This window comes from Squalius cephalus, assembly GCF_949319135.1.
Source record: "Squalius cephalus genome assembly, chromosome: 11".
Classification (NCBI taxonomy): domain Eukaryota; kingdom Metazoa; phylum Chordata; class Actinopteri; order Cypriniformes; family Leuciscidae; genus Squalius; species Squalius cephalus.
The window spans coordinates 35,269,529-35,290,460 of NC_137132.1; the positions used below are offsets into that span (position 1 = coordinate 35,269,529).

A 20,932-nucleotide genomic window follows, 5' to 3' on the forward strand; every position below is an offset into this window, starting at 1 on the left:
GCTGCCCTCTGCTCAGCCGCCTTCCTCCTCAGCCATTCAGTTTTGTACGTAGAGAGAGGCTGAGGAGGGGGAGCAGGAGGTGCTGCCTGCACTGCTTGTTGTCCTTGCTGTCCTGGCAGCAGCTGCAGTGCAGGCAGCTGAGGGCCGGCGTGATGTGCGGCGGCCAGCGGCAGAGGGAGAACGTGTGGGGCTGGCGTTGTCCGAGGGAGCGTTGGGAGGGGGGGGGGATGGGGAGCACCCTCACACTCTGCTGGGGCAGTGAGAGGTCCAGAAGGAGAGGCTGTGTAGCTGGAAAAGGTCCTGTTGCAGCTGCAGCAGCCGGTGGTACGGCCAGGACAACAGCTGAGGGGGCAGGTGGTAAAGGCGCCAGTAACCGTACTGGCGCTGGCAGAACAGGCACCGGTGCTGCCACTGCCGAACCCGCTGCCGCTGGTGGTCGTCCCTCTGCTGCAACGCCTGAAGCTAGCACAGTCCTCTCCTTCTCCCGCTGCGTCCTGGTGAACCTGAGGACGGATTTCAACGTAGTATTTTAGTTACATGTACAATTTTGAGAGCATGTCATTCAAGCATGTCATTACCATAACACTGCCCAAAGCATCAAACATACCACAGCGAGAGGGTCCTGCAGTTCAGCTCATAGAGCTGTATGGGCACCCGAGCCATCAACCTCTGGTGGCCCAGCACAAGGTCCCGGATGTGCTGGTACCGAAGCAGTATGCTGTCCCACCGCGACCCCCGGGCACCGTGCACACGGGTGCCCGAGGGGATCAAGCGGCAGAGCTGGGTGCATACTGCCTCTACCAGCCGGCTTGCACTGGGACTGCTGGCAGGTCCAGAGGTCTGTCCGACCAGGCAGCTGCGGACAATGGACAAAAACAATGACAGATATGAGCATGATAATGAGCAACATTGCATAAAGCAGCTTGTGTGTACATCAGGGAAATGTATGATGGAAGTGTAGCCTTACCGTCTCAAGCTTTCCACACCAGGTATAGTGGTGCGGCTTGGCTTCGCTGCCATGAAGCGCCCCCGAGCTGGCCTGTCCCTGTAGCGGGGAGGGTAAACTACTCGGGCCCTGTCGTATGGTGACAGGGCCTCGTAGAGCCTGATAAGCTCATCTACCCTCCCCTCGGACAAGGCCGGGTCGTGACGCAACACCACCAAGTACCCCGGCTGGTCATCTGGTCCTCTGTAGTCCTGCAGACACACAAGCAGAGACGGAAAACAATAAGTCAGTTGGATGGAACAGAGCGCAGTTTTTGGTGATGTGAGATGCACTGCAGTCACAGACTGCAAAGAGGTGGTGTGCTTATCTCAGCAGCCTGCTGAGGCTCTGGCGAGGACCGGCCGGGGGAGTGGGGTGTGGGCTCGGGGGGACTGGTCGAACGGGATGGCTCGGGCGTGGGTGCGTCAGCCGGTTGCCCTGACCGCGGGTCCGTCTGAGGAGCTGGGAACTCGCCAGGCACGTGGAGGGTGAGGTCCTCTACCTCCTGCTGGCCGTCGCCGAGCTCGTCATCCTCAACGAGTGGGGGAATGTCCCCCCCCCCGCGTCCGGAATGTCAGGGTCCAAGCTGACGTTCTGCAGCACTCTGCCCGTCTGGGAGTACAGGTACTCGATGCCGATGAGTTCCCCTGAAGTACAACAACACAAATCGCATCAGTCAGTCTGGTACAAATATCATTCAGTGTGGACATGTGTATGCTCGGTGGCTTGAGTGTTCTTACCGGTGTACTCCCTGGGCTTGGTGTAATCCTTGACCACACTCGTGCCAAGCACCCTTTGGCTGAGCTGGTCAAGGGAGTGCTGCAGGGGGCCACTGTAGGAGCGGAGCAGCGGCTGTCCCTCCTGTGCCATGGACGCCGCCCTGTCCTCGTTCCACCGCGTCAACCCCTCCAGGAGAAATGCCTGGAAGTGCCAGGGATTGGCACTTTCTCCTGAGGAGGAACACAGATGTGTTTAGCAGTTTATTCAGTGCACACAATGTGAATGACAAAGAGTCGATGACAGTGAAAGATTAACATGACAGTGAAACATGTGGTCTACCTGGAATGAAGCGGTTGAGATGCAGGTGGAACGACTCCAGGGACGTGGAGCCTCGTGCACAACGGTACACCGGCAGGCTGATCCCCCCCTTGGTCATCCTGTCCATCTCGGTGTACAGCTCCACACCAGGCGGGTCCTGGATGCACTGGAGGTGGCGCCGCTGCTCCGTCCAGATTTCCTGGATGCGGTCTTGGTCCAGCAGGGGAATCCCCATGGTGTCTCATCCGTTGGCACCGCCGAAGGTTTCCAGGAGGTCACCGATCAGTCGCTCCGTCTCCGCCGCTCCACGCGTTCGGCGACGGCAATGGAGAGCCATATCCCTGCGGCTGACGTGCCTCCACACTCTGGCGTCGGACGAGAAGGTCATCCCCTGCACCTCAAGCATCCTCTTCTTCGTGTTGAGCAACCGGGCTGCGTCCTCTGGGTCCCACAGGAAGATGCACAAAGACAGCTGCTGCAGGAAGGCTTATACAGCTGGTGGCTCTCGGTGGTGACACCTGACGCGAAGCGCTGCATCAGGTGCCAGATGTCCAGCCGGACCACCAGCTTGTCCCACTTCCTTAACATATCAGCTGTCTTAGATCCCACGTGGGACGAACAACAGTCCCGGTCAACGTAGAGGAGCTGAGGCAGCTCCACCCCAGCGTCCCAATACCGCCGCATTAACCCCGCAGCCATGGACAACAGGCCGGCACCCTCGGTGTCCGTGAGCACGGACATAAGCACCTGTCCGTGCTCGTTGCCAACGTTCGTTGCCCACGCTGCGGTCTGGGCGGCAGCACCGGCGAGCTTCCGGGTCACCTGTTTGAAAGAATAACGCATCTCAGTAAGGCTGCACGCTGTGGTGGATTTTAATTAATCAACTTTAAATTAATCTAACTAATCTAAAATTAACTAACATTTGTTTTTCTTGCAGGAACATCATATGCTTTTAATGTTTCCAAACTCTTTGGGGAAAAACTTGTGACTTTGAGTATGTGTCTATGGGTAAAAATAACATAGTTTTGGGAAGTTAAACTAGACAGTCTGTTAGAACAAATGAAGTCATCATTAAAACCTTGTGATAAGTAATCACAAGATCAGAGTTTGCTTTACCTAGTAACAGAGGGGTTTGCATATGAAGAACCAATCAAATAGTGGGGAAATTATGTAATGCAGCCTGAAATTTATGCCATACCTCTATACTATAAAAACTGTGGTATATGTGTTTTTCGGTGGGATTCTCAATGGAATTTGTCTGAGATCCTCCGGCCTAGCTTCTTGGGAGAGATTCCCTGAGAACTGCTCGGGAAGATCTCCCGGCCGTGATTAAAGCATTTAAAGGGTAATTGCAGGTCTGTTTGTCAATTTATTCCTGCGCAGGAAGCTAGTTTAGGAAGCTAGTTTAGGAAGCTAGTTTAGGAAGCTAGTTTAGGAAGCTAGTTTAGGAAGCTAGTTTAGAGAAAAAGAGAAAAGCTGGTGATCTATAGAGTGGGGACGTCGGGGACGGGAACCAATAAATAGAGCCAGGTAGTCCGGTGATCTATAGAGTGGGGACGTCGGGGACGGGAACCAATAAATAGAGCCGAAAAGTTAGATTAGGTAAGATTTCAAAGTGAGGACGTCGCCAGGAGACGAGACTCAGATATCAGCTACCCGAGTGGGGACGTCGCCAGGAGACGAGACCCAGGTAGTTAGTTTAGGGAATAATCTACCCGAGTGGGGACGTCGCCAGGAGACGAGACCCAGGTAGTTAGTTTTAGGGAAAATATCCACGACAACGCACATAGCCAGAGCATGATACTCCGCTTGCGCTATAGCACCACATTTACCTTCTTGGTCGAATCCATCTTCAGAACCGTTCCAAAGATGACCCGGGCCTTCACATCCTCCAGGCGGGAGAGGATGTTGTGGCAGTACACCAGTAACAGCCACACGTACTGGGGCACAGGTGGCGGTTTTGGTGGTGGGGTGCACCTGCGCACGACACCTCGAGCACCTCGAGCGCTCGGGCATCTAGAGGAACAGCCGACACGCGAAGAAGGCAGCTGGTGAGCTGAAATAATGTTTTCCAGGAGTCTGTGAGATGTTTCTTGAAGGCATGCTCTGTGCATTGAACAGTACTCAGGAAAAGAAACAAGGAAGAGGCCACTTTTGTGTTTTAAGGCATAATTCAAAACAATGTAACAATCCATAGGTAAGTGCACTTAACTGTAATAAAACAGACAAAACGCTAGAAAAATTATTCATTTGGTTTTATTTTTATTTGGCACAGTCAAATTTCTGACGGTGCATTGAAATCATGCTGTGGATGGGAGTACCAAATTAAAGGCTTTGGCACCCAGGGCAAATAAAAACCCGTTTCTTGTTTGGCCTGTTCACACATTTCCAGTGGTACCAGCCATAGCAACTGTCACATTCAATCTGAAAGAAACAGTGACATCATGAAAAATTAAATGAGCAAAGTTTGAAAAAAATAAATAAAGAACAGATTAAAATACCCAAGAGTCAATGTTGTCCTGTGTATGAGGATATTTGTCCCACATGACAAGCATAGGTCGGACAGGTCTTCTGTGGAAACAGAGGCATCAAGGTATTTGTGTAATGATGCATATCACCAAGCAATATCATGTATAGCTTGGGTTTAAAAAAAAACCCACCTGTTTGCTGTAGCACACACAGGCCTATGTTTTGCCGCATCAGAGCAACATCTGCATCAGTGCATGGAAACTCCAAACTGCCCCCATTTAGAACTGCTTCAGCAATTCACTTTGGTAGAAGAAAAGAAGATTAATAAAAACAACAGACCAACATTTTTACCTTACAACCATTCTGCAGTGAAGCAGTTTGCCTCGGCTTTCACCAAAGGAGTTTTCATACAAAATTATTCTTTCTTTGGGATATATCATCTGTCAAGATGGGGTCATGAATTAATGACTCACATTTAAGCCTTTGTAGTTTACAGAGAAGGATGGAGAAAAAACAAGTAATAAAAACTCAGTGAGTGTTTTAGCGCAATTTTCTGACGTCATGGGATCACAACACTAAGAGATAGTAAATCTTTTCTTGGATTTTTTTTGTGCGTTCCCGAGATTAGACCTTCCTTAACATAATGCCGAAAACCCGAAGTCTCTAGGTGGTCTGGTTGAGGAGTAGATAGAAGTGCAAGATTGGTGCGCACAGACAGAACAGAAATCATGAGTTAACAATCGCAATTTTGTCCGGTGGAAAATTGCGCTAAAAAGTAACAAACCAGGAGTATCCAGTGGTCAGTCTTGTTAACTGACCCCACCAGCACATCATATGCCTCTAGATCCACCTACAGCAATAAGGTATAAATGTGGCATTCCAATAACAGATTACCAAATTATCTGAGAACATGATAGTTACTTGTATGGCATCAGGATTTTTTGTTTTTTTTACCCTTTTCATCAAACTGACCTTCCTCTTCCAAATATTTGTGGCTTGAAAGGAATTCAGGACAAATGCCCTGCCTGAATAATTCCTCACAAGGCAGGTCAGGTACGCATTAATGACCTGTGGTCAAAAAGAATGATGACAGACTTGCAAGGTATAACTGTATGACTACAGAATATGGTCTATTCTAAAAGCAAAAGGACAGTGAACTACAGGAAATTGTATCAATCATGTTAACTGCAGCACAAACCTCACTTTCAAGTTTCGCCCCAGGTTTGAGGCATTCCAAATCCCAGGTAAAGACCTTGTACAGGCCAACTTTACTGCAAAGTTTCCCACCCATTTTCCTTGCCCATATGTCTTGCAACACTACAGAGAGATAGAGAAGAAAATCTTGAACAAATGTTATTTACATGTAGGAGATATAAATTATGAAGGAAAACACATACAACACATACCTGAAGAACAAGGTATTTGGGGGGAATGCTGTATGAGCGACTGGATGGCAGGACTGAAGGTAGGATGAGGGGTAGGATGAGGTGCAAGGCCAGGTAAAGGTGGAGACTGGATGGCAGGACTGGAGGTAGGCTGGGGGTCAAGGCCAGGTAAAGGTGCAGACTGGGTGGCAGGACTGGAGGTAGGCTGGGGGTAAAGCCAGGTAAAGGTGGAGACTGGGTGGCAGGACTGGAGGTAGGCTGGGGGTCAAGGCCAGGTAAAGGTGGAGACTGGGTGGCAGGACTGGAGGTAGGCTGGGGGTCAAGGCAGGCAGCAGAAATGGATTTTGACGATGGTGGGCCAGCATGTGTTGGATTAAAAATAACAGAACACTGTGTTCCAGGATGCATTACGACATGAGGGAGGGGCATGGAAAAAGGCACATTGAGAGGTAGTGGTACATGCTGCAGGGAAAGGTGTGTATGGGGCAGGGTAACAGGGTGGAGGAAAGGCATGAATCTGAGAGGTGCTTGCAGAACAGGGGACTTGGGAGGAACGTAAGGCACAGTAGCAGGAGGGCAAAACTTTTGAACTTTTGGAGTAGGATCCTCCAAAAAATTAATTAAATGGTCAATATTGATTTTGGGAATTTGTTTCCCTTCATCATCCACCACATCAATGGATTTGCCCTCCACTTTTAGAACGGTGTATGGACCCAAATAATCTGTATATTTGTACATATTTATTTAAAGATGCAATCATACACATAAAAAAAATAAGAAAAAAAAAATAATGAGAAACGTAGCCTATAGTTCTTCTATCATAAAATGTCAACAACTAATCTGGGAGAAATATGCATTTTTTGTAGGTGTGTTGTATTCCAACGCTTAGTGATCAGGTATGTAATAGTTCAGGTAAACACATGCTACAAAATCGATTCATTATTTACAAAATGTGAAGAGTTATAGGTCTAGTTTAGGACAAAACGCAATCTGAGGCACTCGCTAATAATTTCTGTTCCACTCACCTGTAGTATTGGTACCCCGCCCCGATTTGATCTCATGAATATTCATGATAGCCCCACCCACTGGAACCAAATATTTCAGAAACCGAATATATTGTAACACCGTTCATTCACACTAGACACATGTCTGTGTGACTAGTATTCACTGAGTTTTGTTTAAGTTTAGAGACGTGCTCCAGAAAAAAAGTTATAACTGAGATACAGTTATGATATCGTCACCTGATACGTGTTATAGAAGTACATGAGTGTTGTTTTTGTAGGAGTGCGTTAACAGGTGAATGAAGATGTTGTTGTGTATGTTCGGTGATAGGTGCACTTATCAATGAATATCACAACACGCTTTATTTACCAAATCAGTTTTCAGTTTTTATTAAATAAAGACAGTACACATTTTTTATTTTATTTTTTTACTATACCATTTATTTGAAAGTTTGATGAACGGAGACGATTTTCTTTGTCGGTTGCCATGGTCTTGGATTCCAGTGTTTACTTCTGGGTTAGATCCGGATTTCCCAAAGGGCTGGGCGCTTCCAGGGTCGCATATTTAAATATCTGGAAAGTACCAATTATTTTAACTTTTTTTTTCAGGTGTCATTTGCCTTTTACAAATGTATAGTTTAAGAAAACATTTCAAATGATTATTTAATAATTGCATATTCAGTACCTGTTATTTTCTGTTACCATATATGTCCAGTTCTTTAAGCAAGATATCAATATTTTTTTTTCTCATGCTATCTGGATGCAGAGTTGGTTTAGTCCAGTTACTATTCTAGTGGGAATTTAGGGTATTTAAGCCAGACCTTCTCAGCCTTTGGGGAGAGAAGGGGTCAGTGAGTTAAGCTGAATTTGCATTTGTGCTGGTTTACCCTCTGGGGTCTGAGGTGTTTTCTGGGCCCTGGAGGTGTTCTGACATGCTCTGACATTTGTGCTTATTTCTGTTACTTGTAACATTTTCATGGCTAAAGACTGATTACACTGTATTCAGCACAAACTCTGCTACAATAATATGTCAGCAGTATGTAAAGGTTTGTAGTTTTGAAATAATGACATTTATGTGTTGTTTGTGAAAAAAATAAAAATAATTGTCACTGAAATAAAGTCATGAAACCCATACTGATTATTTCTTCACAAGACTTTTGAAAATTGTATCACATAGCCTAGAATATTTGCTTCAAAACTATGTCATTGACAGACATTGATTAAAACATTGTCAGGTTTAGAGAAGACTCAAACAGGTGAGTAAATATAAACAATGTTTATTGAGAACAGAAGCATGGAACCAGCAGATGTAATGGTGAGTAGGTAATACAGACTTGAGATGAAGATATAACTTAGCTGAATAGTAATATGAATGTCTTTGCAGGTGGAGTGGAAACCAGAGTAGAGAATGGATGATGAAGATGACCAACGGAGAAGGCAGATGGCAGATCGGAATGAAGACTGAAGATGAGTATCTCAGGTTGGTAGATCAGGTAAGTAACAGGTAGTGAGTCTTGTGCGTCCATGTAAAGACGAGACCAGACACGGAACAGAAGGTGAAGGGTTGTATATAAAGGGAGTGAATGATGAGGTGATGATGAGGTGCGGGTGTGGTGAATCAGTATTCCGGGGAGAGTGAACGAGTGGGTGGAGTGTGCAGATCTGGTGGATCCCTGACACTCATTCAGATAAAACAGTATATTGATTTAAAATTTGTAAGACATGTTTTGTGTAAGAAAGCCTTATGCGAGGAGGCGTGAATCATCATTAATATTGATGTGTATTGAATTAATGTGTATTGATGAATATTGAATAATGGCCCTATCAGGAGGGACTGTGAGGGAACTAGAACAAACTGAGGAGAGATTTAAAAATTGTTTTTTATTGGCTTTTTGATTGTTGAACTTGAACAGTCACACACCTTTGTGCCATTCCTGAAACATAGTACATACCTGTTTTTTTCCAGGGTGTTTGATTTGTCATTTTACCATGTTCATGTACAGAGACTCATGTGAATATTTAAGTCAGCAGGACTCATCAGTGGCATCTGGTTCCTGTAAAAAAAAAAAAAAAAAAAAAAAAAAAAACACAGAAACAACTGTGAACATGCTGAAGAGAACCTATAGGGCTGCACGATTTTGGGAATAAATTTTAGATTTATCTGGTTAAAATTGCGATTTACAAATGTACAAAAAAAAAATATATAATAAACACCAGGTTTGTTGTGCCTTGTAGGCATATACTTGTAGGGCTGCATAAAATAATAATAACAATAATCAATAGCAGGCGGCCAAACAGATCTTTCAGTTTTTTTTTTAACTGCAGGCTTGATGAGCATAAGAGACTTCTTTCAAAAACATTAAAAATAGTAATGTTTCCAAACTTTTGACTGGTACTGTATATTTTTTAATTTTTAAGAGAATAATGCTTATGCGTGGTTATTGAAAAAAATAAAAATGAAAGTTGCTGAAATAAGACCACAAAACTCATAATAAATATATGTCAATAAGACTTTTGACTAATGGATGTTCTTCCTTCGAGTTCTGGCTTCAAAATTATGTGAAAATAGTCTTGCTTTATCGTTCACATAAAACAATACATTGATTTAAATTGATGTAAAACAGGTTTTGCTTGGAAAGCCAATATGCGAGGGGGCGTGAACGAGGAGTGGTTTACACCTTAGAATACAATGTCCCACCCACTCTGCATAATGACTCTGCATAATGAGCCATGCATTCAGGTGTGACACTGACTGAGCCACAATGCAAGGACAAAAGATATATTTAGAAGAAGACTTATATTGACCATTTAAGATTTTGCTTACATCTATCTTGTAAATATGTTTTGCTATTTTATTAAAAAGGTTACAATTACAACAATAATTACAATTTCAACAATATTTCAAGTGTACTCTTTCTTTGTAAAAAAAAGAAAAAGATTATAGGCCTACATTTTATCTATGTATTCATTAGTTTGAATATAGCCAACATTGGAACAGCTAACATCTTAGTTGATGACTTTATTTTTGACAAAAATAGTATTTTATATATATAGAAATTGCTAAACAAAAGCTTATTTGATGTGGCAGTATATTCTACAGTAAAAACTGTACTCAAATCTAGTAAACAAAATGTTGTCTTTCATATTTCGCCTGACTGTAACGTTGTTTTTATGAAATATTAGGGCATATAAATGTTAATTTGCAGTTTAATACGTATTGCTTATACAAATAGCCTACATTTTATTTGAACATATTTCAGTCGATTTTTACTCATCTCAGTATAGCAATACAGTTTGCTAAAACATCATCATTCATTCACACACGCGATTTAAATTCTAAAGTCTTTTTGCGAGCTGTGGTAAACAGCGCGCATCTCTGCCGTTCATTCATTCATAAACAGAAACCCGATTCACGTGAGAAGGAAAAAAACATACAGTATTCCTCAGCTCGCTCCTCGATATACCCGCACTTCTGAGGTACATTTTCCATTATTATTATTCCTCACAGCGAGACGGTGTAAACAAGTAATGATCTGAATAAACTTGTGTTTCTCGAGCTGATATGGGGGCGTTCACAGGATTGCGCGGATTGCCTCAGCCATTTGCGTTTGAATAGCGTGCGCTCTCCGTGGGCGGAGTCACATTACATCTGAATCAGCTGTAATGAGCTCGACTGGAATCGCTCTCTTTTAATACAGATTTCACAAGATGAGAATATTTGTTTTTTATATAAATTACTTCATTTAAAAGAAGAGAATTCAAGCTTCATGCCTGTGTGTCTGTATGCCTGTTTGACTGAGTATTCGCTGAGTTATTGTTCATTTCCGGACACGTTTCAGAATGGACTACAATGACAGAGAGAAGGCAGAACTCGCATCACGTTTATTTTTCTTTATTTGGCAAAAAGCACAACACTGTTTTTATTGTGAGTATACACAAAAATAATACACATTTAACAGAATCGATTGATGTATGAAACTCCTATGGAAAATCAAAGTCAACAGAGTATTTATGAGTTTCTTTTACACTGATAAAAAAAAAGCGAGCTGGTATCGCCGGTGATACCGCCGACCTCAGGGGGTTAACTGCTTTACTTCAGGGGAGACTGCCCTTGTTGGCCTGACCCCTCGAGCGACAGGACCTTTTCCCAGCAGCCTTCTTGGAAATAATGACATCCTCAGATCCGTCTTACCCCTTGAAGGCTGCGGTTGAGAGCGCTTTTGTCCCCAATCTTTTTGAGGGGGATCACGGGAAGCTACGCTCTGCTTTTGAGTGGCATGGTGTGAGGAGCTGGCTTTAGATGTTTGGGGCTGCTCCCGCTCAGCAGACCCGGAGACATGAGAGCAGCGGGGGTTGCCTCCTGTTTGGCTGCCTCCTGGAACCTCTCGACGACTGAGTTAACAGGGTCGCCGAAGAGGCCAGAAGGTGACGGGTGCATCCATAAGGAAGTCCTTATCTTTCTCCTTTATATTGCTCAGGTTGAGCCATAGATGCCTCTCAGTGGCCACCAAGGCTGCCATAGAGCGGCCGATGGATTTAGCCGTCTCCTTGGTGGCCCTGAGAGATAGATCTGTGGCCCGACGCAGTTCGCAAACCACATCAGGCCCAATACCCCCATCCTCATCCATACAACAATCTCCTAACAACTCAGCCTGGTAGGCCTGCAGCATAGTGCACACATAGTGTGTAGGCATGCTGCAGCCTAACCAGCGGCTGAGTAAGCCTTACCCACTAAAGATGAAGCTGTTCTAACTGGCTTAGTGGGTAATACCAGGGCCTTTAGGGAAGATGCTGATTCAGGAAAGAGATAGCTCGCGAGCCTTTGGCACCTTTGGTGCTCTTTATAGTTCGAAATAGAGGAATAGTTAGATGTTTGTGCACTATATACTCTATAGGAAACTGGTTTCTCCCACGATCTCGAGACCTCGGTGTGAAGATCGGGGGAAAACAGAAGGCCCCGGCATTGAGGTTGTGAGCGAAATGGCAGGAAGCGTTCAACTAGATTACTCTTTGTACGAACATCCTGCTTATCAGCTGGCCAGTCGAGACTTAATCTTTCTACAGCTCTCGTCACAACCTCATCTAGCTCCTCAAAAGCATGAGACTGAGGTGGCAAATCCTCAGTATCTCCTGCTTCAACACTGACAACATCTAGTTCCTCAGAACTAGATAGCTGCAGTGTTGGTGCCTCAATCGGGGCAGAAGTAACCACAGCACGTTTCTTCCAAACCCTTTGAGAAGTCACTGGATCTATCAGGTGAAGGTAGAGATAAGGCTGGGCCCGTCTCTAACCCTGCTGACAGATCCATTTGTGAACCCGCATGGGAAGCACATCACAGTGCTCACAGCCAGCGCCCTCGAGTGCTGACTGTGCATGCTCCTCACCCAAACAAGCAACACAAAGGATGTGTGTGTGTCCACCAGTTAAATAACGCGGGCAGGGGTGCACACACAGTCTAATTTGCTGCTTGCTCACCATAATCTTTGATATAGCTGATATATATACACCAAATAGACAGAGACAGTTTCACACTGGGCGCTTACTGAAGACAGAAGCTAGCGCTGCTTTGTTTTGGGCAGGCTTTATAGTTTCCTGGTTTGTGACGTCACCCGCCTCTGACGTTCCGCCACACCATTGGACTGATTTCACATTTGCTTCAAGATATCATCACGCAAAACGTTCCCTCAGTGTCAATCGACGCAGCGCGAGTTCCCTTGAAAGGGAACTATCCACTATCCTTACAATATAATCCTTACAATAAAAATAAAAAAATGTATTAATAAATACATGTATTTTTAAGTGTATTAATTGAACACACTTGTATGACTTGTATTACACATATTATGTAATAAATAGTAGAACTATACAGCAGAATTTGAATGTGTCCTATATTTGCACAAGTTAGCATGATTGATCATTATTTTCCTGTTTATTATGCTTTGAAGCTGCTTTGAAACAGTCTGTATTGTATAAAGCGCAAGAGAAATAAAGGTGACTGGACATAACTCTTGACTTGACTAAATAACTAATAACTCCACTACCTAAACATGTTTTTTTAACCATTAAGGCCAAATTTTCTGTAAAGCAGCTTTAAAACAACATTAATTGTGCTATTAAAATAAAAATGACTTAAACCTCCTTCAGCCGGTATGTGGTTTCTGGGGTGGTATTGGGTGGTTACTAGGACATTGCTGGTCAAATGACCACCTTTTATTGAGGGTTTTTACAAAATACTTAGCCACAACTATGATCAGTAGTAATAATTATCTTGACTTACTAAACACCACTAATTAATTTATTTCTAGTTATAACATAATTAACTTTCAGCCCTGTTTTAAAAAGGGTTACCTCTTTCTTGATATTGACTTATTTATTATCTGGACATTATATTGTTATTAATGGCTTTATTAGCTGGATTGGTGACAAAATAAACTATAGGTTTCAGTGATGGTGCTAATTCAGATCAGTAATGTCCACATTTAAAATTCAGCTAGAACTTTTTATAGTAAACTAAGTAATTTGGCCTTATAGCCATTAGATGGCAGCACATGCCTGGTAAGTGCACTAGTTAGAAGACTGCCGGCACACTGGATGATGCTAGATCATGCTAGAGAGAGAGAGAGAGAGAGAGAGAGAGAGAGAGAGAGAGAGAGAGAGAGAGAGAGAGAGAGAGAGAGAGAGAGAGAGAGAGAGAGAGAGAGAGAGAGAGAGAGAGAGAGAGCACACTTTATTTGGTTTATATACAGAATTAGACTTCAACACAGACACATACATTCTTAAGAAATGCAGTTTTATTACCCCTTGAAGGCTGCGGTTTGGGGAATTTATAATTCAATAATTTGTAAATATTTACATAACAGACACAGGCCTATATGGACCCTTTGGCCTCTTTATGAAAAAGAGATCCTGAGACCCTGACAATTTTCCTCTTTGATCACTACAATATCAACAGTCCATATGAACAAACATGCATTCTCACAGATATACACAGTGATCAAAACATTTAAACACACCACTCTGTTCAGTCGCTGTCACCCACATTAAACCAAACAAAATGTTTGCTGTTTTTTAACAGTTGTTTGCTGTGCTCAAGATGCACATCAGTAATGTTTTTTTTTCTAAGGCACATTTATAAAAGCTACTTAGATGTTCTAATTAAACTAAGGCCTACTCCTGGCTTAATCTAAGCCCTGTCTGTGAAACCAGGCCGCAAAGTTTTGCTCTTTGTTTGCTGCAGCATTGGAATTTGGCAAAGTTCTATCTGCTATTTGATTTTAATGTTTTTGCAAAACAGTTGCAGACAAAAGAGCTCATGATGAAGGAATGTACAAAACAAAATAAAAATAAATAAAAAACAACACGCCACAATAATACCTTTTACTCCACCTGCACCCTCCGATGCTCAAAGTTCCCGCCTTAGGTATCATCTGCCTTATGAGCATATATACCTAACAACAAAGCTGCAAAAACAACAGGACTCCTGTGTTAATACTCATCAAGGCTCTTGGGTAGACGCCGAGAACGCCTCGCCTCCATAATCAGGACCCCCACATGAAGAGCAGCACACCTCTGGTTTCAGCATAATTACAGACAGGCGATAATCAGGTCACCCCAGCGGGGCCAAGTGAGCCGGCGGAGGTGTTAATAAACATTCCTCCCCACTTTTTTTTTTTTTTTTGTTCTTTTTCCTGAGGTAAGAAAGAGAGACGAAAAGAGAGAAGCCTGCCCGCCTGGGCACAGTGGTATTGAATAGATACCCTGGGGCATGACACCCCCTGAAAGGTTACTCTCTATCTAACACAACAGAGAAAAAAGAGAACGAGGGAGATAGAAGGAGAAAGGGGTGAACTCAGACCCATTTTCCCTTGGAGTTTAAGGGGGAAAAAAAGATCTTAACATTTTAAAATAATTCAAATGTTAACATTTCACAGATTAGCATAAGGATTGCTTGCAGTCACAGGGCTGTGAAATAAAATATAATGTTCTTTTTTGGGAAAGAAAAAAAAAACTCAAAGATAGACATAACCCAAGGTGCAGAGTCTGATTCTCAGAAAGCAGACCTGTAAAGAAAGGAATTATATAAGAACTTCTAATAAAAGGATTCAAATTAGTTACTTTTTTTTTTTTTACTATTGGTTGCTACTTTTCAAAGTTGTTGAAAGTTACACTGCACAGTTTTGGTAATTCATTAAGCCATGCAAAAAGTTGGCAAAGTTTGAATGTAGCATTCAGGTAAAAATCAAAGTGGAATGACTCACATATGTATGTGAAAAGTGTTTACTGGCTTTTTTTGTTGTTGTTGTATTAATTCACAGCTTCCAGACTCTGTAAGTCGATTGCCCTGGCTTTACATGATGATAGTGAAGATGGCTTTGTTTATTCAAATCTTACTTAGTGTTCTGAAACTGATTGTTTGACAGAATGTTCAAATAATTTCATTTGTATTATAAGAATAAAGTTAAAAATCATTTTAATTTACGACTGTTTATAATTCTCTCTGTTTTCCCTTGTGTTCATAATGTTTATACTGTACCATACAAGTATTTTTATAGGCAATGTTAAGTAATAACCCAAAATTAGTGCATTATTTGGTTCATGTAAAGCACACCAATGCTTCAAGGCAAGGCCTGTTCTAGACATTAAGCGGCCTTAGCAGTGCTATCTCAAGCAGAGTAGGATGTTTCTTCCTAGGGCCTCCACATTAGGCCTCATTCACACAGCCTGCGACTTTGTCTCTGTGTGCTGCCATTCCTAAAATAGTTGGGTTGCTAGTAGGGATTCCAACTGCTGGTTGCCTAGTAACATTTATTAATTAAATTAGTGGCCGTCATGCGATGTCAGTGACATTGAATATTTTTTTCTTGCCTTGCTAAACATAAACATTTTGGAAAATAGTGTATTTAAATGGAATAAATCTATAAAATATGTAATATCAAAGGTGCACAAAATTGCCTGTCCTGATTTTGCAGAGTTAGACGCGTTCCTGGGTCAACATATTGTTGATCCTGGAACAACATTCCTGTCTGAAAATGTAATCCTAACCTTTTCTCTACCCCTAAGCTTAGCCCTACCCATAACTTATTCCTAAAATCATAGGGAAATGATAGGTGAATAACACTGATGTATAGCACCTAGCCCCGGTTGTAAGCCTAAACTTGACATAAACTTCAAATCTGATTTGAAGTCTCTCAAATCTGATTTGTTGATATGAATGTTGTTCCAGGATCAACAAAGATGTTGATCCAGGAACATGTTGCACTTGGTGAAATTAGGTTCTGTGCACAAAATGTGCTGTTTGTCATAAGCTGTGTTTCCATCAAAACTTACTTTCAGACACCAGCGAGTGTTTAAAATAACTTCCTTGTGGTCTGATGTGGATTCTGATCACTGTATGAGGCAGAAATAACAAATTTCTGTCATGAAACTCTAGAATGCACAGGCTAATAGGTCCTTAACTCAAGCTGCTTGCAATCATATCATTCTCTATAGGGCACAGCTGATTGGTTCATTCTGTATCGATAGCCAATGAGCTCGCTGCTCATCCTTCAAATACTTGGTCAGCATTTGCCTTAGCAGTGCAGTGCACTTTCAGAAATCCTCTGAAATTCAACATCTAAGAGAAGTGAACGGTCTTTCTTATGTCATATCATTATGCGTTTGCGTGGTCTGCTTTAGCAATACCTTATGAAGTAACCATATACAAGGTGTAATCGTGTCATGTTCATAGTCCTGTTTTAATGCTCAGAGTGAATTACTAAGTATATTAGCAGCTATTGAACATGCAATATTGCGTTTATGCAGCAGCAGCAGCAAGCAGACAATATATTTACCTTGAGGATACAGAGACAAAGCATGGCTTGCATGTGAACTCTTTAAATTGAAATAGACTTTCGAATATCAAAAGGACCTACAGCAATTCCTGGTACTTTTTGTACTTCAGCAGCAGCAGCATGTAAAACAAATTCAGATTGAAATGTTTGCTAATATTATCAACAGGAACAGTCCTGCTGGAATCCTGAATTATTTTTGATCGCCTATGTTTTTATTAACCTGGAATTGCCTTGCAAATAGCTCTGGAGCCCTCTAGAAATGTTCAAGTGGGTGGGCAAAGCGTAGAGTATGAAAACTACACGCCAAATTGTCAATTACGGGAGTGAATCCGCTACATTGGCTATGTTTACATCCACACCTTTAGTTTCAATTGAACTGAATTCATTGCAATTGATGAATCTGAATGTACTGTTTACATGAACGCTAAACAAGTGATCAGGTTGATGTGCGTGTTTATATGTCACAAGATTCAAATCAGAATAGATTTTTTGACATGTGCACACTGCACGAATATACAGAGTTTCCCGCTGTTTGCGCGTAATAACCATTCTCCTACATTGGTTCTTTATTTGTTTTAAACAGCACACTTAATATTTATCCATTTCTGGTCATAATTGAGCATATGAACCATTGGGCCATGCTGCTTATATTTATTACACAGTAAAAATGCCCCTCCCCCGGTCGTCTGTGGATGAGAATCTGAAACAAGGACTGGTGGGACGTTGTCCTGCTCTACTTCACAGACGCTGAGTGAAAGGAGAATTTTAGAATAACGGAACACTCATTTATAGGACACTTTAATTCAACAGGAAGAACAGCTCATTTCGCATGTCATATGTCATTACGCTATTTTAATGTCATTGCATATGCACATTCCTTTTAGTTTCGGTTTTCAATCCGATCAAGGGTTTACATGTTCTCTCGATCATATTAGAAAAGGAATAAACCACCCCTTTCAATCGGATCGAAATTTCATTCGGATCTTGCTCAATTGGATTGATTAAGGTGTTTACATGAAGGCTTTTCAGTCCGATTGAGCTGTCAATCCGATTACTAACGGATTATTTGGTTGCATGTAAACGTAGCCATTGTTCCGTGAGTGGCTCCTGAAATTGCTGTGGTTGACAGGACAAAACATTTTAAAAAATAGACCTGTGCATTAAGTGCTGTAGTGTAAACACTGACTAATAGACCTGCAGCAACATAGACGAGAATAAGAAAACAAGCATTAAAGATAGTTTTTTTAAAGTGCTCTTTTTTTTTTCATATGTCCTTTTTAAACCAAAGTTCAAAAATAGGAAATAATGAGATAATAATGAGAGAGAGAGAGAAAAAAAAAAAATCAAATCTAAAAATATTTGAAAGTATTTAATGCATTACTTATTAGTTAGTTTACTTATTATAATTTGAAGTTATGGCTGTTTTATAATAAATCCAAAAGAAAAATGTGAAAAGAACTACATTAGAAAGTGGTAATGGCAAATAAGCTAATGAGTGACCTCTGCTGCCATTATAGAGGACATTTTATGTAATTTTCATTTAAAACTTTGTTTTCCACCAGGGGACAGAAATCATCCACTAAGCTTAAGCATGGCAGATTTCTCTATAAATGAAAATGAGAAATGTAGCCTAAATCTCCTTTATACTGAATAACATATACTGATGAACTATAGAGGTCAAAATAAATAAATAAATTGTTTAAAATAAGCTACTTGTGTTTAAAATATTATTTAAAACCATATTTTATTGTCTGGGGTCCAAACATCCCAAGAACGGCCCAGACTGTGCAGACCTCCGTGATTGAAGATAAAAGAGATCAGCATTTTAGCATGAAAAGGCAGCTTAATTTGCTGCCATTTTTCAGATTTTTCAGACCTGTGGTAGTTTTGTGGTCTGCCTTTAGTTGTTTTTGCTATTTAATTTGCTGTTAAACTCTTTCTCTGTTAATTGTTGTTGTTTTAGCTGTTTGGAAGGTTTAAGTGTTGTGTTGGGTGTTTATATTATTTAATTTGATTGTTACAAACGTTTAAGTTTGTAACTGTGGTTGGCATGCCCTATAGGTGGGGCTTGGGCCATTTGGCCCTTGGGCCATTTGGCTTAGCCAAAATTAGCACATTGTTGCTGTTTTCTTTTATTTTTGTACAGTTTTTATTTATTTTTGTTTTCTCCTGCACTGTAAATATTTTAGCACCTTCCAATAAAACACCATTTTCAACACACTTGGGGAGATGCTGCCATCACAGCACTGGCACAAATGTTCCAGTCATTCATGCAGTATCAAAAGGACCAGGATGAAAGGCAGGAAAGGGAGGCTTCTCGCCGCGAACAAAATTACAAGGTCCTCAGCCACCAGGTCACCCAAATGCAGCTAGACATGGAGTGGACAAGACATGGAGCTTCGGAAGGAGCTGCAAAGCGGGTGATAGACCATGAACCTCAAATAGCCAAGCTGGAGGACAGTGATGATATTGAACACTACCTTGCAACTTTTGAAAGACTTGCAGAGGTGTATCAGTGGCCAAGGGGCGACTGGGCCGTTCGTCTTATCCCCTTGCTAACTGGCAAGGCCCAAAGTACTTTTATGGCTATGAACCCCTCACAAACCAGAGACTATAACCAAGTGAAATCTGCAGTTCTAAAAAAAAAATAATGAAATCGGTGCAGAGACATACCGGTTAAGATTCCAGTCCCTGTCGACGAGACCCCTACGGAACTCTACATCCGACTGAAGGACTTTTTCTCCAAATGGGTACATTATGAGCAAAGTAATAAGAGGGACATTATGGAGTCCCTTGTGCTGGAGCAGTACCTGCGAGTGCTCTACCCTGAGGTGAGGACTTGGGTAAAGGAAATAAATTCCGACACCGCTACAGAGGTTGCAACATTGGTTGAGGCCTACATTGCTGCACGGAAGGGACCTGGAACTACTTAATATGCTGGCATCCTCCACTCTTCGAAGGGTAAGTCTGATGGGTTGGGGGTGGATTCAAAATCTTTAAGCCCATTCATTCTAAACCCCCAACAACAGCCACAATGCCCCAGACAACAGTTAAGGGAGAGATTGTTGTATGTTATAACTGTGGTGAGCCAGGTCATACTAGGCCCCTTTGACCACTCAAAAAGTCCAAGACAACTGGTCTTTGTCATATGCACCAGCCAGATCAGTTAAGAACACAGCCCGATCGGGAGCTAGTCATCACTGTACTGTTAAATGGTAAACCCCTTTCAGCGTTAGTTAGAGACATTAATGCGAATTGCAAAAAGATTTTACTTGCCAAAGATGTACAGTGAGGTTAAGGAGTTCTGTAAATCTTGTCCAGAATGCCAGCTCACTACTGGCCGTACTCCTGCCTACGCACACCTTATACAACTTCCTGTAGTTGATACTCCTTTTAAGCGAATAGGAGTTGACGTAGTTGGGCCTGTGGAAAAGAGTCAGAGTCTAAGCAAATAGCCACTGTACTCCTACGATTTTTCTCACAGGTTGGCATACCTCAGGAAGTGCTCACAGATCAGGGCCCAAACTTCCCTACAATGAGAATATCAATTGCTGTTGTAGCATATGAGCAGTTCATTCATTCTTTGGTTTTGAATTAAGGAATCATGGCTCGTTGAATCTAAAACAATGGGACATTCCTTATGAAACCCAAAGCTTTTTGCCTCTGAACTCATGTATGTAAATCAAACTCTCTGCAAGCTAAATGACCGGCCTGGTGCCAGCATGGCTGGGTTTAGATGGCTCTCTGACACCTTTTACGACACTGCGAGCCTCTAGACACACTCCAGAACAACGTTCTGCATTCCAAACCCCCTTCCTCTCTGCACCAAAGAGATAACGAAACTTTCTATGTGACACCACACACACACACACACACACACACACACAAACATCCTTTGTGTATAACTTAGGATAGAAATATCCTCTTTAATGTATGTACATTCCTATATGCATGTGTGATTAGTTTTGCCTTATAATAGAGGTGTGGTTTTCTAATGTGTAGTTTTGAATTCTAAGTGTTTATTGAAAGAATGTTCCCCAATATTGTCTTGTAACCCGACCTCGGACTAGGACGTCATAAAGTTTCAGCAGCTCATCCAGCTCCTCTGCAAGAGAGATAACGGGGAGCGCAACATTCCAACACACACACACAAATTAACACACATTAACACACACACACACAAACACCATCCATGGAACTTTTCAGAGAAAAGTACCTCTAAA

At 42.2% G+C, this 20,932-nt stretch overlaps 1 protein-coding gene across 1 annotated transcript; it reads right to left on the bottom strand.

The window, feature by feature from the left end:
• Window positions 1-1,404: 1,404 nt before the first annotated feature.
• LOC307167785 (uncharacterized protein) lies at window positions 1,405-2,459 on the bottom strand. Its single transcript, XM_079887079.1, has 3 exons — window positions 2,045-2,459; window positions 1,726-1,935; window positions 1,405-1,632 (listed from the first exon to the last, which is right to left on the bottom strand). Exons 1-3 carry the CDS (start codon window positions 2,256-2,258, stop codon window positions 1,484-1,486), a joined length of 573 nt encoding a protein of 190 aa, XP_079743205.1. The 5' UTR covers window positions 2,259-2,459; the 3' UTR covers window positions 1,405-1,483.
• Window positions 2,460-20,932: the final 18,473 nt, after the last annotated feature.

Excerpts from the sequence above, each read along its gene's own strand:
- LOC307167785 (XM_079887079.1), bottom strand. The coding sequence starts at position 2,258 with ATGGGGATTCCCCTGCTGGACCAAGACCGCATCCAGGAAATCTGGACG. Across the intron at positions 1,936-2,044 it reads TCTCAACCGCTTCATTCCAG|GAGAAAGTGCCAATCCCTGG; the intron begins GTAGACCACATG and ends GTTCCTCCTCAG. Across the intron at positions 1,633-1,725 it reads CAAGCCCAGGGAGTACACCG|GGGAACTCATCGGCATCGAG; the intron begins GTAAGAACACTC and ends GTTGTACTTCAG.